Genomic DNA, 19,299 nt, shown 5'->3' with positions numbered 1-19,299 from the left:
CAAGGATCAATTCCACCCATGGCTTTTAAAATCTATTTATCATTGATCTCCATTAGTGTTATCGAAACTAAAACTGTAATAGAACTGATCTGGGAGATGGACCTTCAAGTATTATGCTCAGTCAATTTATTGAACAAACCATGGAGTTAAAATCTGAATAGATTAGATCAACAAGCATTGCCTGACCCCTGTATTTTACATCAATAGATTACTTATCATAACATTTTCACTCATCTTCTATTTTTCATGGAGCTCGTGCTGGGTGTTTGAACTCTTTTAAAATATGACATTTAAATGTCCAAAAGTTCAGGAACTCTAGTTTCAAGCCTGGTCAAACCGTAATGAATGCTATACCTTAAGATGCCCTTCTGTTCCTACATTTTATTGTGCACCATGATTCAGAAATGGCATGTGTTTGCTTTCGGAGGTAAAATTCTAAACATATTTATTGTTGTTGCCAACCGAAACATTATCACTAATTGCGAAGATAACAACAAGTGGTCCTGTGATGCTTGCTGTAATGGGAAGTGTTTAATCAAAAAGTGGATTGAATTCAAGTTTAGGTGACAATTTTACAAAAGTGTATGGATTTTGTATATATTTAAAATTGTTGATCTCCAAAATGGCTTGAATCAATAAATTGAATTGAAATTCAAGTTTATCATTTGAATCCTATTGTTGGAAAAGATGTGATTTGAACCCCATGAGGCGGTTCCTTTCCAGAAAGCATTCAGGTTGTAATCATGAGTCAAATAATGCTGAGGAGGATAAAATATTCAAATTGAATTTTAATTACATATGAAATGTTAATTGTTCAATATATGTCTGTTAGTATCTTAATGTGAGGACTTTATTGCTTAAGGAAAATAATTTGTATTTATTTTTATATATGTAGGAAGTATTCCATTAATGAAATCACTGTAACCCACCTTCTTTGTTTCCTTTCCTATTCTTTATGAACGTTTCTATTGTTGAACTTTAAAGATTTCCCGAAATTAGGAATTGTGCTCTAGATAACTTTGCTGTGTTACAGTATGTTGATTTTTATGTACAACTTTTGTCTATTATGTGTATGGCAACTGATGTTTTGTTTTGCTTTAATAATCAGCTTATGTTTATTAGGTTTTATTATTCAATAAAATGTTTCAAACACAACAAATGGTAGTTGATATGTATTTACAACTGCAGCATTTTTATTGTATGGGCGCTTACAAAGGGGCCAAAAATCTGGTCTGCGGGTTGACGGAGTACCACATTGGCATCAGGAGGGAGAGGTTTGGGCAGGTGATTGGGGGTACATGTAAGGTTGGAAGTAGGGGGAACAAAGCATGTACATTGTGTGGACTGTGACTCCTGGAGTTATTGTGAGGGATACCATGCTACCCTGTAAATGAATCCCCTAGTGATTATTATCAACAAACTTTATTCGGTTTTATAAAAGAAAAACATCTTCCAAGTTACAGATTGACAAATATATTTATGTCCAAGTTAATCAGAACACACGATAAAAATTAATGAATTACAGTACAGAAGTTAATCACAGCTTGACCTGAACAGCGACCCGTAAAAAGTTAAGCGTATGCAAACCAGTGTCTTTAGAGATGAGTTGTAAAAAGATAAGAGCTGGTCTCACCCTCCTAACACCCGCTTTTTTGAGAATGGGAATAATAAATAACTTTCTAGGGACAGCAGAAAAACTACAAAACATTAAAAAAGTGCATCATGTCCTGAGGAGACTCACCGTTGCAGCCACAGGGTATGAGGCACTGGCCTCTGTGGCAGCCGCGAGGGTGTGCCAAGAGGTAATGGAAGAGGTTGAGCTGAAACCGGGTCAATAGAAAAAGATCATGGATGCTTTTAAGCCCTAGAAGATAAGGTTTGTTGGTTGGTACAGTTTTTAACACAATGTACTTACGCACACTAGGCTTACACAGCTCATTTCCCTCTCTATCACAGCAGCTCATTCTTAAAAAACACTCTTTTACCAGAGAAAGGTCTCTCTTACATCTGCGCTCAGGGTTAGTAAATAATTCCTACCTACCCTGGAGAGGCCAACTCTTACATACTGGAGCCATCGGATGCTTGAGACATGGTCAAGTGAAAGGCATTCCCGTAGGACATCTTTGCTAAGTATATTTTCTTATTTAGCCCAAATATTAAGCCTCAAAGCCAGGGGACGGAAAGCCAGTACATCTGAGAGGAAAGGCATCCCCAATTCTTCGTGCACGACATAAAACGGGGTGCTTTGTGGGACAGGAAGGGCCCATCGCAGTAAAGAGTTTTCAGTACTTTGCACTGCCCCAACCCCAATCTGGCCCCATATCTCACTCCCATAACTAACCTTTGAAATATATTTGGCTTCATATATCTTCAAAAGAGCCGCTATTGGCTTCTCTCCCACTCTGCTGGCAAATTTAAAAACAGCTGCAAAAGCTTTCACTATATCCCCTTTCTTCCAAGTAAGCAAAGGGTACCAACTCAAGGAATTGTCAAACACAACTCCCAAATAAGAGAAAACATTGGCCTTCGGTATTGACGAAAGTCCGAATTTAAAAGTGAACTGTTTAGCTTTACGAGGTCCCACCTGCATAATAAACGACTTGGAATGATTAAACGAAAGGTCCAAGTCCTTCATAAACAGGTTAAAAGAATTCAGAAGAAGATGTAGGCACCTAGCTATCGCCAAGAGGATTGCGTTGTCCGTGTTTAGGAAGACTGGAATGCTACGCTTTTCTACCTGGGGACAATCCGCATTTGTGACCAAGAGGGCCTTCTCTAAGGAATTAGTATATAGGTTAAAAAAAAAGGATGCTACAATGCACACCTGACACACCCCTCTCTTGATGTCAAGCTGACTGGACACTTTCAGATCCTTTGAATAGCGGACAACTGCAGTTGAATCACGGTGAAGATCCCTCAGAAATAAAATGATGTTACTGTCAATGCCAATGGAGGACATCAACTGCCACAGCTTGGACCTATTGACAGAGTGGAATAATGAGGACAGGTCCATGAAGGCTAGGTATATGGGGCTGGAACAAACCACAGTGTATTTGTTCATGTACAGGTTTAAACACTGTTCCACAGTGGAACAACCTGGGCGAATGCCGTTTTGGATATTGGATAAAAAGTTGTTTTCATCAACCCAAGATACAAGTGTGCCAAGTACCATGCAGCCCACCACCTTCACCACAGAGTCCAGAAGAGAAATGGGCCCATAACAGGTACTGTCCTGATCTCCCTTTTTATATACCGGGACTATAATCGATAGAGCCCAAGGATCTGTGCGGCCAATCTGGACTGGGGAAGAATATCTAGGCCTGCAACTCTATCTTGAACCCAGGACCCCCGAGTGACTCAGTGGGCTAGTCTTTTGGCCTCCAGATCTGAGCCTCAGGGACAAAACAAGCTCCCAAGGAGCTCCTGGACTAGTGTTCAGCGCGTTCCTTGCTCCCTAATAGTGCTTCTCAGGCCCTAGACCTTTGCTGTGGTTCAGTGGGCTCCTAAATCAAGCTTTTGAACTCTTCATGAATGCAAATGAGCCCGTTCGCACCGGAATCCCACTGCTCGCACGGAACTTCAGCACAAGCCCCTGCCGCCTATCTCCTTGCACCGAAAGCATCAATCGATCTGGAAGACCACCAAAGTAAATCTCCAGCCCGACCATCTTCGACACCCGACCTGCTCTAAGTGCCATGTCCACCACTGCCATTAACTCTCTCCTTACTCCCCGCAACCCTCTCCAATGCGAACAGGGCTCTTGGCTCAAAACTTGAGAGGGTAAACCTTCAGCTGAACTAATCTGGGGCTCTGTCTAATTCGCGCTCCTTTATTGTAGGAAGGTGGCTACCTGACTATGGTTACCCCTGATTTTTTGCCTGTGTTTAGCTGGTTTTTTGACTTAGTTGACCTGGTTCCCTGCTAATCAGGGCCCCAGGCCATCTGCTCTCTCTGTAAAATGGATTCCATGTACCCTAGGTACATACCCCAATTGGAAATGGACCCCTTGTCAGCCCCTGTATAATGCACTATAGGTGCCCAGGGCATAGGGGCCACCAAGGCCTACCAGGGGCTGTAGCATATCTTTTGCCACCCCTGGCTGGTTCTTAAATTGACACAACTGGCTGATCACTCAGCTGGGGTAAGGTGGTGTAATCACCCCTTGCTTAGATGTAGTATACCTATATCTAAACCTATATCTGGACACATATTAACCTGTGAGCCACTCCTATGGAAGGCCTCATCAATCCTGGAGGCAGAGTGCGTGGTTTCATGTGAGATGGAGCTCTAGCATGAGCTGAGCCTGTCTGCAGCTGTCGGGAACAACTCCCTAAGCTGTTTCAGGATAATGCCATACCATATACTCGTAAGTGCCTTATAATCCTCGCGGTTATATAGCAACTTTGGTTTGGCTTTATCAAAACATGTCGTGTAAGGTGTCATACGATTTGGAATACTATCCCCTCGCCAGTTCTGGCGACGGGGATAGCATTCCACCCCTCTAGAGGGGTAAGACATGTTACTTTGCTTAAATGCGGTTGATTTCTCCAAAGACCTTAGATCCACAAAATGGATGCCTCTGCCACAGACAAATGTCTGGACCCCTGCAGCTGACCGAAACTCAGCCAAAGGGGTCCTGGACAAAGGGTTTCCTGTCACAGGAGGGTGTCACCACCCTCCAGACAGGAGATAGTGGATTGTAGCAGGGAGGTTTGAAAGAAACCAGACACTGCCTGGGGCGCACAAGGCTGCCCCTTGCATAATCCGGCCAAACCGGTTCTGGGGCACTCCAGCCCTCGTGCCAGGGCGGCCTGGATCAAAGGAAAGGGGTGTATCCACCCCCTTCCTGGGTCCCACCCATAGGGAGGGACCTAGCAGGTAATCACGCCCCCCAGATTGGAATAAGAGTGGGAGCAGTGCCAATGCACATCAGATCATCCTGAAATCACCTTTAAACTAAGAAGACGACTGGACTTCGACATTCTGATGAACAGAAGACTGAAGAGCATCTCCCTTGTGGCCTAGGAGGGGCCACCCTGTGAACACAGGCACCACCCAGCACCTCGACGTCTGCTTTGCCGCCGCCTCCCGCCGGAGCCCGAGTGCAGAGCCTGACAAGACCCAGCTTCCCAGACTTCGCCTAGCCCGATCCACAGTCCCTGCAAAGAAGGGACCCGTGGAGGCACCGAGAGACGTGGGAGCAGACATCTTGAAAGACCCCCGAGACGCTGACTGCGCAGCACCCGAGGCACCCTCGACTCTGTGCTTTGGGGTTTGAGAAGCCCCACAATCGAGCAGCATTTGCACCAAAGATCATCCCTCCAGCATCTCCACGATCTGCGTGGGGCCCTTTTGCTTTGTGCCACTCGATTCGCCATCCCGGCCACTTGTCACGTGGTCAGCGGCCATCTTGGCGACGAAACCTACGATTTACACTGTGGGTCTGGTTGCTCCAGACCTGCCCTCGCTCCTGTAGAAAGGAGTACCCGCTCTGACCTTGCTGGTCCGAGTAATAAGCCTTTTTTACTTTCCCCGTGGCTTGCATTAGCCAAGGCTTGTTTGCTTCAATCGAGTTGCCGACACCGCCATCAGCTAGAGCCTTCGAGGGACAGCTCGTGATCGACTCCTGGACGTCCTTGACCTCTTCGTGTCCACGTGGCTGCAGAGAGAAGCAACACCTCATCACCTGTTTGCACCCGACTTTGCCTGGTTCCAATCTGGTTCCACGGTGGTCACTGGCCAGTGACTTTGAACACTGTCCCCTCTGCTTTCAGGTCTTCACCACTTCAGATCCACCCTTGGATCCACCGGACACTTCTCCTTCACATCGCCTGCAGCGTCTTCAGCTTCAAGCGCCCAGAACCTGCGTGTCAAAACCCGACGCCTCTTCGACCCTGTGCACCCACTTCCTGTGGGTGAGGTAACTTTGCTCCGCCAGTGTTCCCACACTGGTGCACACCTCTAGGGTCTGTGTGTTAAGTTTTGTTCCTCTAGGTTCAGCGGAAGTGTCCTTAAACTTTAACTCTATGACTTTTACGCACCATTGGTTACCATTGGTGCATGCGTGCGCTTTCCGCACATCTCCCGAATCCCGAGGGCCATTCCCGACTTCAGCATTGCTTGTCCTGACTGCTCCCAGCGATTCCCTAGGCCCTAGGCCTAACCACTGTTTGAGTGGCCTCTCTTATACCACTTGTTTAGTATATGGTTTGAGTGGCCACCCGCCCTCATCCATAATTGTGCAACTTGTATGTTTAAACAGTGCTTTTGATTTAACGCTTGTGCCCCTTTATTCATAAAGAATACTGGGGATTGTTTTTAGTAATAAACACATATATTTTTATAATATATACTTGTGTGGTGTCCTTTCATTTGGTATTACAGGATTGTATGTGGTAAAACAGCTCGCTTAACACGACCTCTTAAGTTAAGCCTTTAGGCTGCTTAGTCCATGCTACCCCTAGGATAGCTTGTCTAATAAGGTTGACTTACAACCAGACACCATAAGGGATTGTTTGGTCAGGTAGTAGGTGGTTCCAGAATTGGAAACATCCCCTACCAGGCCAACTTCTCACATTGGTGGCAGCGGTGGGATTTGAGCTTGCTGTTGTTTTACCATTGCAATCTTTATATCAAATTGAAAGATCACATCAAGTACCTCTAGGTACATATAAATCAAAAGCTTAGCATATTAAGTTCTACTGAACTTAGTAGTTGTAGGTTGAAGGGATTAGCACACCCTGACTACAACTCACTAGCAAGGTACAGTAGGAAAACACTTAGTGTAGGTAAGTGCACCACTTACACCTCACTAGTAACCATGTCTGACACAGGAAAAGCCTCAGGGTCTACTCCTGTGACAGTTGACCCTACCCAGGCAACTTTTGGATATGACAAGTTAACCCGTAGAGACTTGATTGCCTTGTGCAAAGCAAGAGGGTTAAAAAGGGGCAGAAGCCCCACCTGCCTAATCCTGGTAGAAATCCTAGAACAGGATGACTTAGACAAGGCAAAGGCAGCTTCCCTAGACACAGGAAGTGGAGGGAACCCCCCTGAAACTGATCCCCCTCAGGAGGAGGAGGATGATGATGACTTAGATGAAGACTCAGATGTTGAGGACTTAGGAGTTCAGGATCAGGGTAGCCAGGTTCCAGTTGCCAGGCTTAGCCAGGCCAACTTGGACCTACTGGGGAATGGAGAGGGCCAGCACCTCCCCAGAACCCAACATGTTATTCTCTCAGGCAACAGAAGAGTGAGATCTCCCTCAGGGGACTCTCATGTTTCTAGTGCCTCCAGAGAATCACAGAGAGGCATGAGTGCTTCTCAAAAGCTAGAGCATAGGGCCAGAATGAGGGCTGTCAAACTCCAGATAGAGAGGGAGGAGGTAGCCTTGGCTCAAGCTAGACTTGCCTTGGCAAGAGAGCAAAAATTGTGTGGCTTAGATGCCACTGGTGGCAGCAATATTCCTAAAGAGAAACCCAGGTCCTATGATAGTAGAAACCTGACAAAGATTGTGCCCCCCTACAAGGAAGGGGATGACATCCACAAGTGGATAACTGCTCTTGAGAGAGCCTGCATGGTACAGCAGGTTCCTGAGGAACAGTGGGCAGCAATCTTATGGTACTCCTTTTCAGAGAAAGGGAGAGATAAGCTCCTCACTGTTAGACATGAGGATGCAAACAATTACAAAGTCCTGAAGAGTGTTCTGATAGATGGGTTTGGCTTAACCACTGAACAGTACAGGTTGAAGTTCAGAGACACCCAGAAGACACAGACTCAGGACTGGACTGATTTTGTTGATTGTGCAACTAAGGCTCTGGAGGGTTGGCTACATGGCAGCAAAGTACATGACTTTACAGGATTGTATAATTTGATTACGAGGGAGCAGATCCTAAGTAATTGTCAGAACCAGCTCTTACACCAGCACCTGGTGGACTCTGATCTGACCTCTCCCCAAGAATTGGGAAAGAAGGCAGACAAGTGGGTCAGAACCAGGATTAGGCCTAAGAATCAGGACAGTAACCAGAAGAAGGAGTCTACCAAGCCTCAAGATAAGGGTGGGGATAAAAATAAAGAAAAGACTTCCCCAGGGCCCCAAAACTCCAAGAATGGGGGTGGGTCCCAAGACACTTCTTCAACTGAGAAAAAGCCTTATTGTTATGCCTGTAAACAGGTTGGGCATTACAAAACAGACAACTGTTGTCCCAAGAATAACAATAAAGAAAATATACCTCCAAAGCCAGCTTCAACACCTCCTGTTACTGTCAGCAGTAATCCCCCAGGAAGTGGAAGCACACCCAGGAATCTGGGTGGGTTTACTTTTGGAGCTCAGGTGGACCCTGGCCTATCCAGGTCCCCATCACCCAATGATCTTGTTTATGAGACTGGCATGGGGTTTGCCAACTTCTCTGCTTGCCCAAATACTTTGAGCAAGTATAGACAAGAACCCATCATCAATGGTTTGAAAGTTGAAGCTTTTAGAGACACAGGGGCTAGCATCACCATGGTGGCTGACTGTATAGTCCCCTCTAAACAACTTTTACCTGGTGCCACATACCAGGTGACAAACATTGATGGCCTCAAAACAAATCATCCCATGGCAGTAGTGAGTCTCAGCTGGGGAGGTGTCATTGGCCCAAAGAGAGTGGCAGTGTCATCAAACTTGCCTGTAGACTGCCTACTTGGTAATGATTTGGAAATCTCAGCCTGGGCTGAGGTTGAACAGGAAACCCATTCTAGAATGGTAAATTCCAATGGAAAGGTTAGTGGGGCTGTAATGGCTACAGCCCCAATTCAAGATGTCCTTCCTGAAAAGGTTGGTAGGGCTGAGAAACTCTCTGCCCCATCTTTAGCAAAAGCTCTTCCTGAACAGAATAGCAAAGCTGTTATGATAACAGCAGAAACCCAAACTGAGTCTCCTCCTGAAAAGGTTGGTGGGGCTGTGATGGCCACAGCCCAAACTCAAACTGATATGTGTGTTGTGAAGCCTGAAATGATGGATAACTCCACACAAACTGAGAGCATGGAGGAGGAGGAGAAATCTCCCCCTCACCAGACTTTAGGACAGGATCAGCCTCCTCAGGGAACTGATCTTACCCCTGATGAAGGAACTGCCCCAGAGATTGTTAGGCCTGGCCTGACAGAGCCTCTGATGGCGGTGGACCCTTCTCAGGTGGGACCCAGTCTGGAGCAGGTAACCTGCCCCTCTCTACCTTGCCTTAGTCAGCCCAGGGCTGCAGAGGACAAGAAGGACAGTGAGACCCAGAGGGCCCCCTGTCAAATAAAGCACCCCCATCAAAAGATTAGGTGCACCAAAACTAGTAGCCCTAGTAAGGTGAAAACTTTAAAAACCCCTGAGAGAGCCCCCTTAAAAACAGTTAGGGACCTCCCACAGATGGATTCTGTTGGGCACAGCCAAACCTGGGACCCAAAGGGCCCAAACCTGAACTGTCCCTCCAGCAAGCCAAACAGAGGGACCCAGCCTCCAGCTTTAGGTAGCCAGAGGTTGACCCTGAGAGCACAGTGCAACTCAGTTAAAGAAAGAAAGGCACACATGGTGGAAGATAATTGGAGGAAGCCAAGCCCTAACTTAGTAGAGCCTCACTTCAATACTCCATATCCAAACCAGCCTTTAACTTTGCATAAACACACCCAAGGTAGTGATTCCCTATGGTGGAGACCCTCTGATACCCCAAGGGTGAGGGACTGCTTAGTGGACCATGAGACAGGGGGTACCCATGCTAGTGCAGGTACTTCCTTATATGGCCACTCAGGCAATATAGGCTTACCTGGCCAAGGATAGCCTTATCTCCTTTCGTTTGGGGGGGGGGTTATGTAGGAAGGTGGCTACCTGACTATGGTTACCCCTGATTTTTTGCCTGTGTTTAGCTGGTTTTTTGACTTAGTTGACCTGGTTCCCTGCTAATCAGGGCCCCAGGCCATCTGCTCTCTCTGTAAAATGGATTCCATGTACCCTAGGTACATACCCCAATTGGAAATGGACCCCTTGTCAGCCCCTGTATAATGCACTATAGGTGCCCAGGGCATAGGGGCCACCAAGGCCTACCAGGGGCTGTAGCATATCTTTTGCCACCCCTGGCTGGTTCTTAAATTGACACAACTGGCTGATCACTCAGCTGGGGTAAGGTGGTGTAATCACCCCTTGCTTAGATGTAGTATACCTATATCTAAACCTATATCTGGACACATATTAACCTGTGAGCCACTCCTATGGAAGGCCTCATCAATCCTGGAGGCAGAGTGCGTGGTTTCATGTGAGATGGAGCTCTAGCATGAGCTGAGCCTGTCTGCAGCTGTCGGGAACAACTCCCTAAGCTGTTTCAGGATAATGCCATACCATATACTCGTAAGTGCCTTATAATCCTCGCGGTTATATAGCAACTTTGGTTTGGCTTTATCAAAACATGTCGTGTAAGGTGTCATACGATTTGGAATACTATCCCCTCGCCAGTTCTGGCGACGGGGATAGCATTCCACCCCTCTAGAGGGGTAAGACATGTTACTTTGCTTAAATGCGGTTGATTTCTCCAAAGACCTTAGATCCACAAAATGGATGCCTCTGCCACAGACAAATGTCTGGACCCCTGCAGCTGACCGAAACTCAGCCAAAGGGGTCCTGGACAAAGGGTTTCCTGTCACAGGAGGGTGTCACCACCCTCCAGACAGGAGATAGTGGATTGTAGCAGGGAGGTTTGAAAGAAACCAGACACTGCCTGGGGCGCACAAGGCTGCCCCTTGCATAATCCGGCCAAACCGGTTCTGGGGCACTCCAGCCCTCGTGCCAGGGCGGCCTGGATCAAAGGAAAGGGGTGTATCCACCCCCTTCCTGGGTCCCACCCATAGGGAGGGACCTAGCAGGTAATCACGCCCCCCAGATTGGAATAAGAGTGGGAGCAGTGCCAATGCACATCAGATCATCCTGAAATCACCTTTAAACTAAGAAGACGACTGGACTTCGACATTCTGATGAACAGAAGACTGAAGAGCATCTCCCTTGTGGCCTAGGAGGGGCCACCCTGTGAACACAGGCACCACCCAGCACCTCGACGTCTGCTTTGCCGCCGCCTCCCGCCGGAGCCCGAGTGCAGAGCCTGACAAGACCCAGCTTCCCAGACTTCTCCCAGCCCGATCCACAGTCCCTGCAAAGAAGGGACCCGTGGAGGCACCGAGAGACGTGGGAGCGGACATCTTGAAAGACCCCCGAGACGCTGACTGCGCAGCACCCAAGGTACCCTCGACTCTGTGCTTTGGGGTTTGAGAAGCCCCACAATCGAGCAGCATTTGCACCAAAGATCAGCCCTCCAGCATCTCCACGATCTGCGTGGGGCCCTTTTGCTTTGTGCCACTCGACTCGCCATCCCGGCCGCTTGTCACGTGGTCAGCTGCCATCTTGGCGACGAAACCTACAATTTACACTGTGGGTCTGGTTGCTCCAGACCTGCCCTCGCTCCTGTAGAAAGGAGTACCCGCTCTGACCTTGCTGGTCCGAGTAATAAGCCTTTTTTACTTTCCCCGTGGCTTGCATTAGCCAAGGCTTGTTTGCTTCAATCGAGTTGCCGACACTGCCATCAGCTAGAGCCTTCGAGGGACAGCTCGTGATCGACTCCTGGACGTCCTTGACCTCTTCGTGTCCACGTGGCTGCAGAGAGAAGCAACACCTCATCACCTGTTTGCACCCGACTTTGCCTGGTTCCAATCTGGTTCCACGGTGGTCACTGGCCAGTGACTTTGAACACTGTCCCCTCTGCTTTCAGGTCTTCACCACTTCAGATCCACCCTTGGATCCACCGGACACTTCTCCTTCACATCGCCTGCATCGTCTTCAGCTTCAAGCGCCCAGAACCTGCGTGTCAAAACCCGACGCCTCTTCGACCCTGTGCACCCACTTCCTGTGGGTGAGGTAACTTTGCTCCGCCGGTGTGCCCACACTGGTGCACACCTCTAGGGTCTGTGTGTTAAGTTTTGTTCCTCTAGGTTCAGCGGAAGTGTCCTTAAACTTTAACTCTATGACTTTTACGCACCATTGGTTACCATTGGTGCATGCGTGCGCTTTCCGCACATCTCCCGAATCCCGAGGGCCATTCCCGACTTCAGCATTGCTTGTCCTGACTGCTCCCAGCGATTCCCTAGGCCCTAGGCCTAACCACTGTTCGAGTGGCCTCTCTTATACCACTTGTTTAGTATATGGTTTGAGTGGCCACCCGCCCTCATCCATAATTGTGCAACTTGTATGTTTAAACAGTGCTTTTGATTTAACGCTTGTGCCCCTTTATTCATAAAGAATACTGGGGATTGTTTTTAGTAATAAACACATATATTTTTATAATATATACTTGTGTGGTGTCCTTTCATTTGGTATTACAGGATTGTATGTGGTAAAACAGCTCGCTTAACACGACCTCTTAAGTTAAGCCTTTAGGCTGCTTAGTCCATGCTACCCCTAGGATAGCTTGTCTAATAAGGTTGACTTACAACCAGACACCATAAGGGATTGTTTGGTCAGGTAGTAGGTGGTTCCAGAATTGGAAACATCCCCTACCAGGCCAACTTCTCACATTTATGATCAGCTTGAACTTTTAACTTTGACCTGGTTCAGCATAACCAGATTGTCTTTGTTGGCGCTTTATGTTTTTAGGTGCTGTATAGAAGTTTATTCTTTAAAAATTCATATCTCCTGTTCTGCTAATTGGATTTTTGTCTTTTGGGTTTCAATTTGTTAATTAAACTAAGCTCTTATTTTCTAACCTGGTGTTGATTTTGTGCTGTTTACGCTGTTTCACTGTTTGAAGTGTTGCACAAGTATTTACACATTGCCTCTAAATTAAGCCTGACTTCTCCGTACCAAGCTACCAGGGGGTGACCACAGTTTAATTTGGGGTTTGCTTGTGCCTTATCCTGACTAGGATTGTCAAATTTTGAAAAGGAGCATACAGTTATAACTAGATTCCTTCACCAATTATGCTCAAGCATGTAATTAAACCTCATTTCATTTGCAAACTATACAATATTATTATAAGATCCACCAAATCAGAAAGTACAGCGCAGAGTCTAGAGATTTCTTTATTTCAATGTATTCTTTATTTGTAGTCAAATTCATCAGGCCAGCCAACGCGCTTCGTCCAACATGGACTTTATCAGGGTTGGAATAGTCTTTTATAGAAGCTCACTAAGGTGCTATTTCTGTAATCAGATGTAGTATAGATATATAGGCAATCACCGTAGCATCAGTTCGGTACATTCATGATTGATTTAATGCCTATGATCCATATTGAAATAGTCTTATTGAAGAACACCAAGTTGCTTATTCTTATAAAGAGATGCAATATCAATACGCTGGTAATTTATCACCGTCGCATCCAGTCAGATAACATCTTGAAAGGATTATTGCCTTTGATAAATACTAGCATGTAGTCTCCTCGGGTATGCAAGGCCGTCTATCGATCTGAGAGAGAAACGGCCTTGCATGCAAGGGTGAGTGCCTATATATCTATCCTACATCTGATTACGGAAATAGCACCTTGGTGAGCTTCCCTGCACCTGCTTCACTAATGATTGCTGCTCCTGTGTGGGCATAGGGTAGGCTTCAGTGAGCTCTTACCCCTTCTTCAGCCCTGGAGCCACTGTGCCTGCTGCACTATCAATAGATGTGCTCATGTGCTCTGTCCTAGGAGCATTTTGCACTTTGACCCCTAACCTTCGGTGCCCTGGGAGTTGGTTGCACTGGGCTGTTTACATTTATGTGCCCTGAGGTGACTCCATCTGCTGGACGGCACCCCTCATAGGAATCATACATTAGATAAGACCCTTTCAACTCTGAGTTCCGGAAGGGCCTTTCTGAAACCTGATATGCAGAGAATAGATAGAAGAAAACAAAGCAAGAGAGAAAATGGAGATATAAAAAAGAGTGCATATTGTAGAAAAACAGCAAGGGCTAAAAACAAAGGTTATGAAGTGCTTGTGTGATTAGGGTGACCAAGTGCCCCGGATTGAACCAGGACAACCCCAGTTTTTCAACTTTCAAGAAATTTGTCTTGTGTCCCTGTTTTCATAGAGGGCTAACTGAAAGAGGCACATTTTTATGTATCCAAAGGAGGACTGCCTAGTTTCTGTTATCAGAAAGCAATTTAATTAGCAGGTATGAAACTGTGTTTAAAACTGCATTTTATTTATTTCCTTGGCGTTTTGATGTTGATAAGCACTGTCATCCCATACCCCTCAGTTGATGTAAAATAGTCGTCCTTCTTTTAGATTTTTTTAAATATACAGTTTTTTTGTTGTTTTCAAAATCTGGTAGTCTTATGTGTGACCAAAATAGCAAAAGAGATCGAAAGATAGAATAAGAGAATCTGAAAACTAAGTGAGAAATAGCATGAGAGAATGAAATAGGGTAAGAACCAGAGCAAAAGAGAAACACATTAACATGAAAGTGACTGCAAAATCAAGGGAATTACAGAATAGAGTGAAAAAGTCAAAGGTTAGCATTTAGAATTTGTGAGATGATGGATATCAGCCAGAGATTGTCAGATATGATGTCCCCCTTATTCAGAGCGCTTAAAGGTGCACACTGTGCAAGTAGGGTGGAGAGTGAGAAAGATGAGAATGGAGAGCAAGAGGAAACCCAAAGGTATCAGATAACAGAGTGAAAATGAGGAACGAAAGAGGGTGATGCAGACAATGGATGAGAAGAAGAGCAAATAAGGCAAAAATGAAGAGAGAGATAAAAGGAGACAAAGATGAGGATGAGAGAAGAACAGAGGGAGAAAACGAGCAGCATAGCTAGCAGAAGAGAAAAAGATCAAGAGAGCGAAAATACAACAGACAGTGAGACATAAAAAGTAAAAGCAAGAAAAGAAGTGAGAAAAAAACAAGATTGAAAGACAAAAAGGCTGTTGAAAAAGAGGGCGAGTTAAAAGAAAATAGCGGGATAATAGGGGAGAAAGAAAGTGAGAAGCTAGAAAGAGAAAGTAAGAGATAAAGTATGAGCATGAAGGTCCACTTGAGACCGGGAATGAGAGGCTGAAAAGGATAGAAGAGGGACCACATTCGTGAGAGACATGTAAGGAGAGAAAGTAAAGTGGACTGAGAAGAAAAGCAGCAGAGAAGGAATTTGTGATGTTCAAGGTTTTTTTCTCATGAATTGACGTACTTTTCATAAAAACTATAACCAGGCGCAGGTAGCAATGTCTTTTGTACGGGGATTTACTAATGAAAATCAAAACAATTACACCACTTGTAGGTGGTAGGAATAAAGAAAAATCAGCAATATTGATCCATTAAAAAAAATTTGGATAAACAGTTTTGAAATTAACTCACAATAGAATGATACATCAACTTTCAGTGCCAACTAGTTCTCACAAGGAAATAATGTCTGTAAACTGCTGTTTTAGGCGAAAAGTATGCCACAGAGTGATCGCAGGCACATCTGTGAAGTATAAATAGTCCAGTAATCATGATCTATACAAGACTTTGATTGCCAACGTGCTGCACTCCAAAGAGTAGGCAGTCGAAGCAGCTACAAATGGAGGCTGCATAGATTGAGAGAGAGAGAATTTACTAACTAGCCTACGGCTTAACTGGAAGATCCTATTATAAATTGATATCTTTGAGTGTAGAGGTAAGGGCTGAGGAGCACATTGGGTGTCAGTGAGTACCCGAAAGTGGATAGGATCACTCATCAGTGAGGCAGTAAAGCCAGAGTCTCAGAAAATGCAGATCACTGCCATTGATCACATGTGAGTTTTAATTGCGACAGTGCCCTGTCCCTCGGGGCCAACTAGCCCTCCTGTTACCTCCAGTAAGCCCCATACAGCTGGATTGCTGAGAGTGTTCAAAGGCCACGCCACCTTTTTACACCATTCGGCAAACGCGACTCCTGGCGCACTGCTGCTCAGGGGATGAAGTTCACTTTAGTCCTGAGGGCCTCAGGGCACAACAGGACCTCATTGCCCCATCAGCAATGCGCCACAAGGCGCGTTTGCAAAGTGGTGTAAAAAAGGGAATGGCCTCGGACCACCTCTCAGCAGTCCCACTGTGAGGGGCTTGCTGGAGGTACCTGGTGGGCTAGTTGGCCCTTAAGGACCCATAAGATGCGAGGGGACTTCATCCCCCAACCCAAAATGCACCAGGAGGCTTGTTTTCAGAGTGGGGGAGGGAGGGGGCGTGGCCTCCGATGAGATCCAGCTTCGGTTTTCTTTTTTGCTTTTTAGGAGGGGGGCTGTGTGGCCCGCCTTCATTTCTTTGGTCCCTAGGGATCCCATCTCCCAGGGCCTGAGCATTTAAAAATAAGCAGGAAGGGGGCCGCGTGGCCTCGGTTTCCTGGGCCACTATTGGACCCGGGGACCCCACCCCCCAGGGCCTAGCCTTGTTTTATTTTTATTTTTTGCAGGGAGGGGGCCCCATGCTTCTGGGTCACTTCTGACCCCGGGGACCCAAACCCTCAGGACCTGGCCTTGTGTTAAAAGATGTTGCCAGGAGTGGACTGCATGGCCTCACACCCCTGGCCCACCTCTAGCCCCGGGGACCACATCCCACAGGGCAGCTCCTTCCATAAAAAAAATCAATAAACTAAAAGGGAGGGGGCTTTGTTGCCCCCCTCCTGTGTCACTTCTGGCCCCAGGGACCCCATCCCTGTGGGACGACCCTCAATTTGGGAGGAGCCCCAATGCCCCCACATCCCTGCAGGCTCCTTGCCTCCTGCGGGAGCCGGACTTGCTTTTGGGCAAGGGGAGCTGCTAACATGCAGCTGCCCTTGCACAAAAGCAATTCTGTTTGGCTTCTTGGAAGCGAGAGCAGGTTTCCTGCTCTCGCTTCCAAGAAGCAAAGCAGAGTTTGCTATGGCATGGCGGGAGACATTGCAGCTGGCCCTTGGGGGTGATAGTCCCCAGGTCATCAAGGGCTCCAGAAGGGGGGCCATGCGGCCCCACCTCCCAACGAGTACAAAGCCCCAGGGAGGTGGTGGTCCACGGGGCCCAGGGTGTTACGAATTCACCCACCTGTAATCCATTTTGTTCCCTCCTTGATGCTGCTATTACCCAACTCCCTCTGAACTCCACCAGAGAGGCAAGGATATGATTCACTTGCCGCCCTGATCGAATCCCGGTGGAGGGGGGAATAGGGACGAGAGAAAAGGGAAGACACACTGGATTCTTGTAGACCGACTTGACAATTCAGTCGTGTAGACTGTCTCTTGAGAAAGGCAAAGTGTTACTGGGCTTTAGTTTCCAGCTCGTGTATAATCTGATAAATGTACCCGATTAATCTGAACATCCTAAATCACTTCTTTAGGTCAAACATCTGCTTTGGAACTCTTAATTGGGTATACCTGAATTACCCTTGACCTTTTTTCAAAAGGATTCTTGAAACTAAAAGAAAGAATAAACCAAAAAAACACTACAGGTGCACTAATAATCTGTGATTGCTCAAATTATCACAAGAGTTACTGGTTTCCTTTACAATATTTGATCCATAATTTATCTTTAAATATATATAAATAATAATAACAATTGAGCTCTCTGTTCTCTTTCAGTCTTCTAATCAGACTCAAGGTATTTACACAAATGTCAGTTTTACTTTAACATTCTTCACTTACTCAATGTCCTTAAAGTCCTTGGATTGTTTCAGGAAGAGTTTCAAAACGTTCTCTTGATTTATAGAAGGTCAAAAGGTCTGCCACAATTTTCATAAAGTTTACATTCTTACCGGTATGTGTTCAAGCATGCTAACACTTTACCATTCAGAGCAAGGTGTTGCTTGGCAACCCTTTGTTGATTCTCTTTTCTTTTCTCTTTTGCAGGAAATCGGAAACAGTGCCGGGAGAGAATTTGGAGCCGTAAATTCAGAAACAGAAAGGGACGCCTGAAATGTGCTCCGGGCAGCAAGAACACAGCCGAAAACACTGAGTGAAGACAGGGAAGGAATCAGGGAGGAGTGCTGAAGAGCTTCAGATGATCTGGCAACCTGGTCTGGAGTCAGGTGAGTGTTTAGGCACGAAGCGAAGCATCGGGAACCAAGTACGTGGGGTTTAAATAGCTTTAGGTCTCAGATTTTCTCACGTGTGCATGTGAAGGTGATTTGGGCTCTAGATCTTTCCCAAGTAATTCATGTGTTCATGCCAAGACCGTTTACACATGCAGGAAATGCCTGAAAGGAAATATTTGCTCATTTCCCTAATGTCTAGAAAGCCAGTTCTGTTGAAAAATGAGCACCAAAATTAAACAATCATTGGCTTCAACAAATCATATTACTGTATGGCACATAAACAGTAAACATATATTAAACACAGTAACAACTCCTGCAATCTTGGCATACTACGGATGAGACAGAAGTTGAGTATTACATTCTTAACTCAAAACAGCATATTCCTTTGATTCAATCATGGCTGCATTTAGTTTTCTCGTAACAGTTCCCCTCCCCTCACGCCCCCCCAAAGATCTTTGTATGTGACGGGGTTTTTCCGGATGTAAGGCATCGAAAGATCTGACCAATCTTGGAGTATGTACATGTGTTTCTGGTTCCCAGGATCTTTCTGATGCCTCATAACCCTTCCAGTCAATTAAATAGTGTATTCAACCATGTATACGTTTTGCATCTATAATGCGATTTACTTCATATGTAATATTGTCTCCAACTACAACAGGTGGAGGAGGGTTGTCTTTTCGTGTGGACGGATCATGTGGTTTGAGAAAAGATACATGAAAAACTGGGTGGATGGCATATTCTGAGGGCAAAGTTAATCTCATTGAAACTGGATTCAAAATGTTATTTATGTGGAAGGGGCCAATGAATCTAGGTTTTAGTTTCTTGGGGCCTTCAATCTGGATATTTCTGGATGATAACCAGACGAGATCCCCTACTTTATAGGGTGGTGCTGGTGTTCTATGTTTATCGACTGATAATTTGACCTTTTGTTTATTTTTGGTGTTGAGCTCTGAGTTCAAGCTGCCCTTTAATGTAAACAGGGTAATTGATTTGGCAGTATCAGTATCTGTAGTTAAATTAGACAAAAATGAGTTCTAATTGCCAACTCCCTGACACCCTGAATCACCTCAACCCAATCGCCATCGCAAAGCGTGCCTAGATCCCTCTCCCACACTCCCCCAAGGGATCCAGAGAATTGTAGATCAACTTCCTATAGATGGTTGAGATTGCTTTTTCAGTCAGGAGATCAATTAGTAGCTGGTCCTCCAGTAGGGATACATCAGGCAACTGCCCCCCTTCCTGGATGTGACTTTGCAGAGCGTGACCACCTGCAAATGCCAGAACTGTTTTTAGTCACCTAAT

At 46.0% G+C, this 19,299-nt stretch overlaps 1 protein-coding gene across 1 annotated transcript in view; it reads left to right on the top strand.

The window, feature by feature from the left end:
- The window catches only part of LOC144806276 (uncharacterized), a 37,725-nt gene extending 19,847 nt beyond the window's left edge, over positions 1-17,878 (top strand). Inside the window, exon 6 of the mRNA XM_078672669.1 lies at positions 17,813-17,878. Coding sequence (XP_078528795.1) covers positions 17,813-17,878 — 66 coding nt within the window. The remainder of the gene's footprint in view (positions 1-17,812) is intronic.
- Positions 17,879-19,299: the final 1,421 nt, after the last annotated feature.

This window comes from Lissotriton helveticus, assembly GCF_964261635.1.
Source record: "Lissotriton helveticus chromosome 1_1 unlocalized genomic scaffold, aLisHel1.1 SUPER_1_unloc_6, whole genome shotgun sequence".
In the NCBI taxonomy this organism is placed as follows: domain Eukaryota; kingdom Metazoa; phylum Chordata; class Amphibia; order Caudata; family Salamandridae; genus Lissotriton; species Lissotriton helveticus.
Note: the sequence above shows the minus strand (reverse complement) of the source record. Positions and strands in the feature narration are given on the sequence as shown.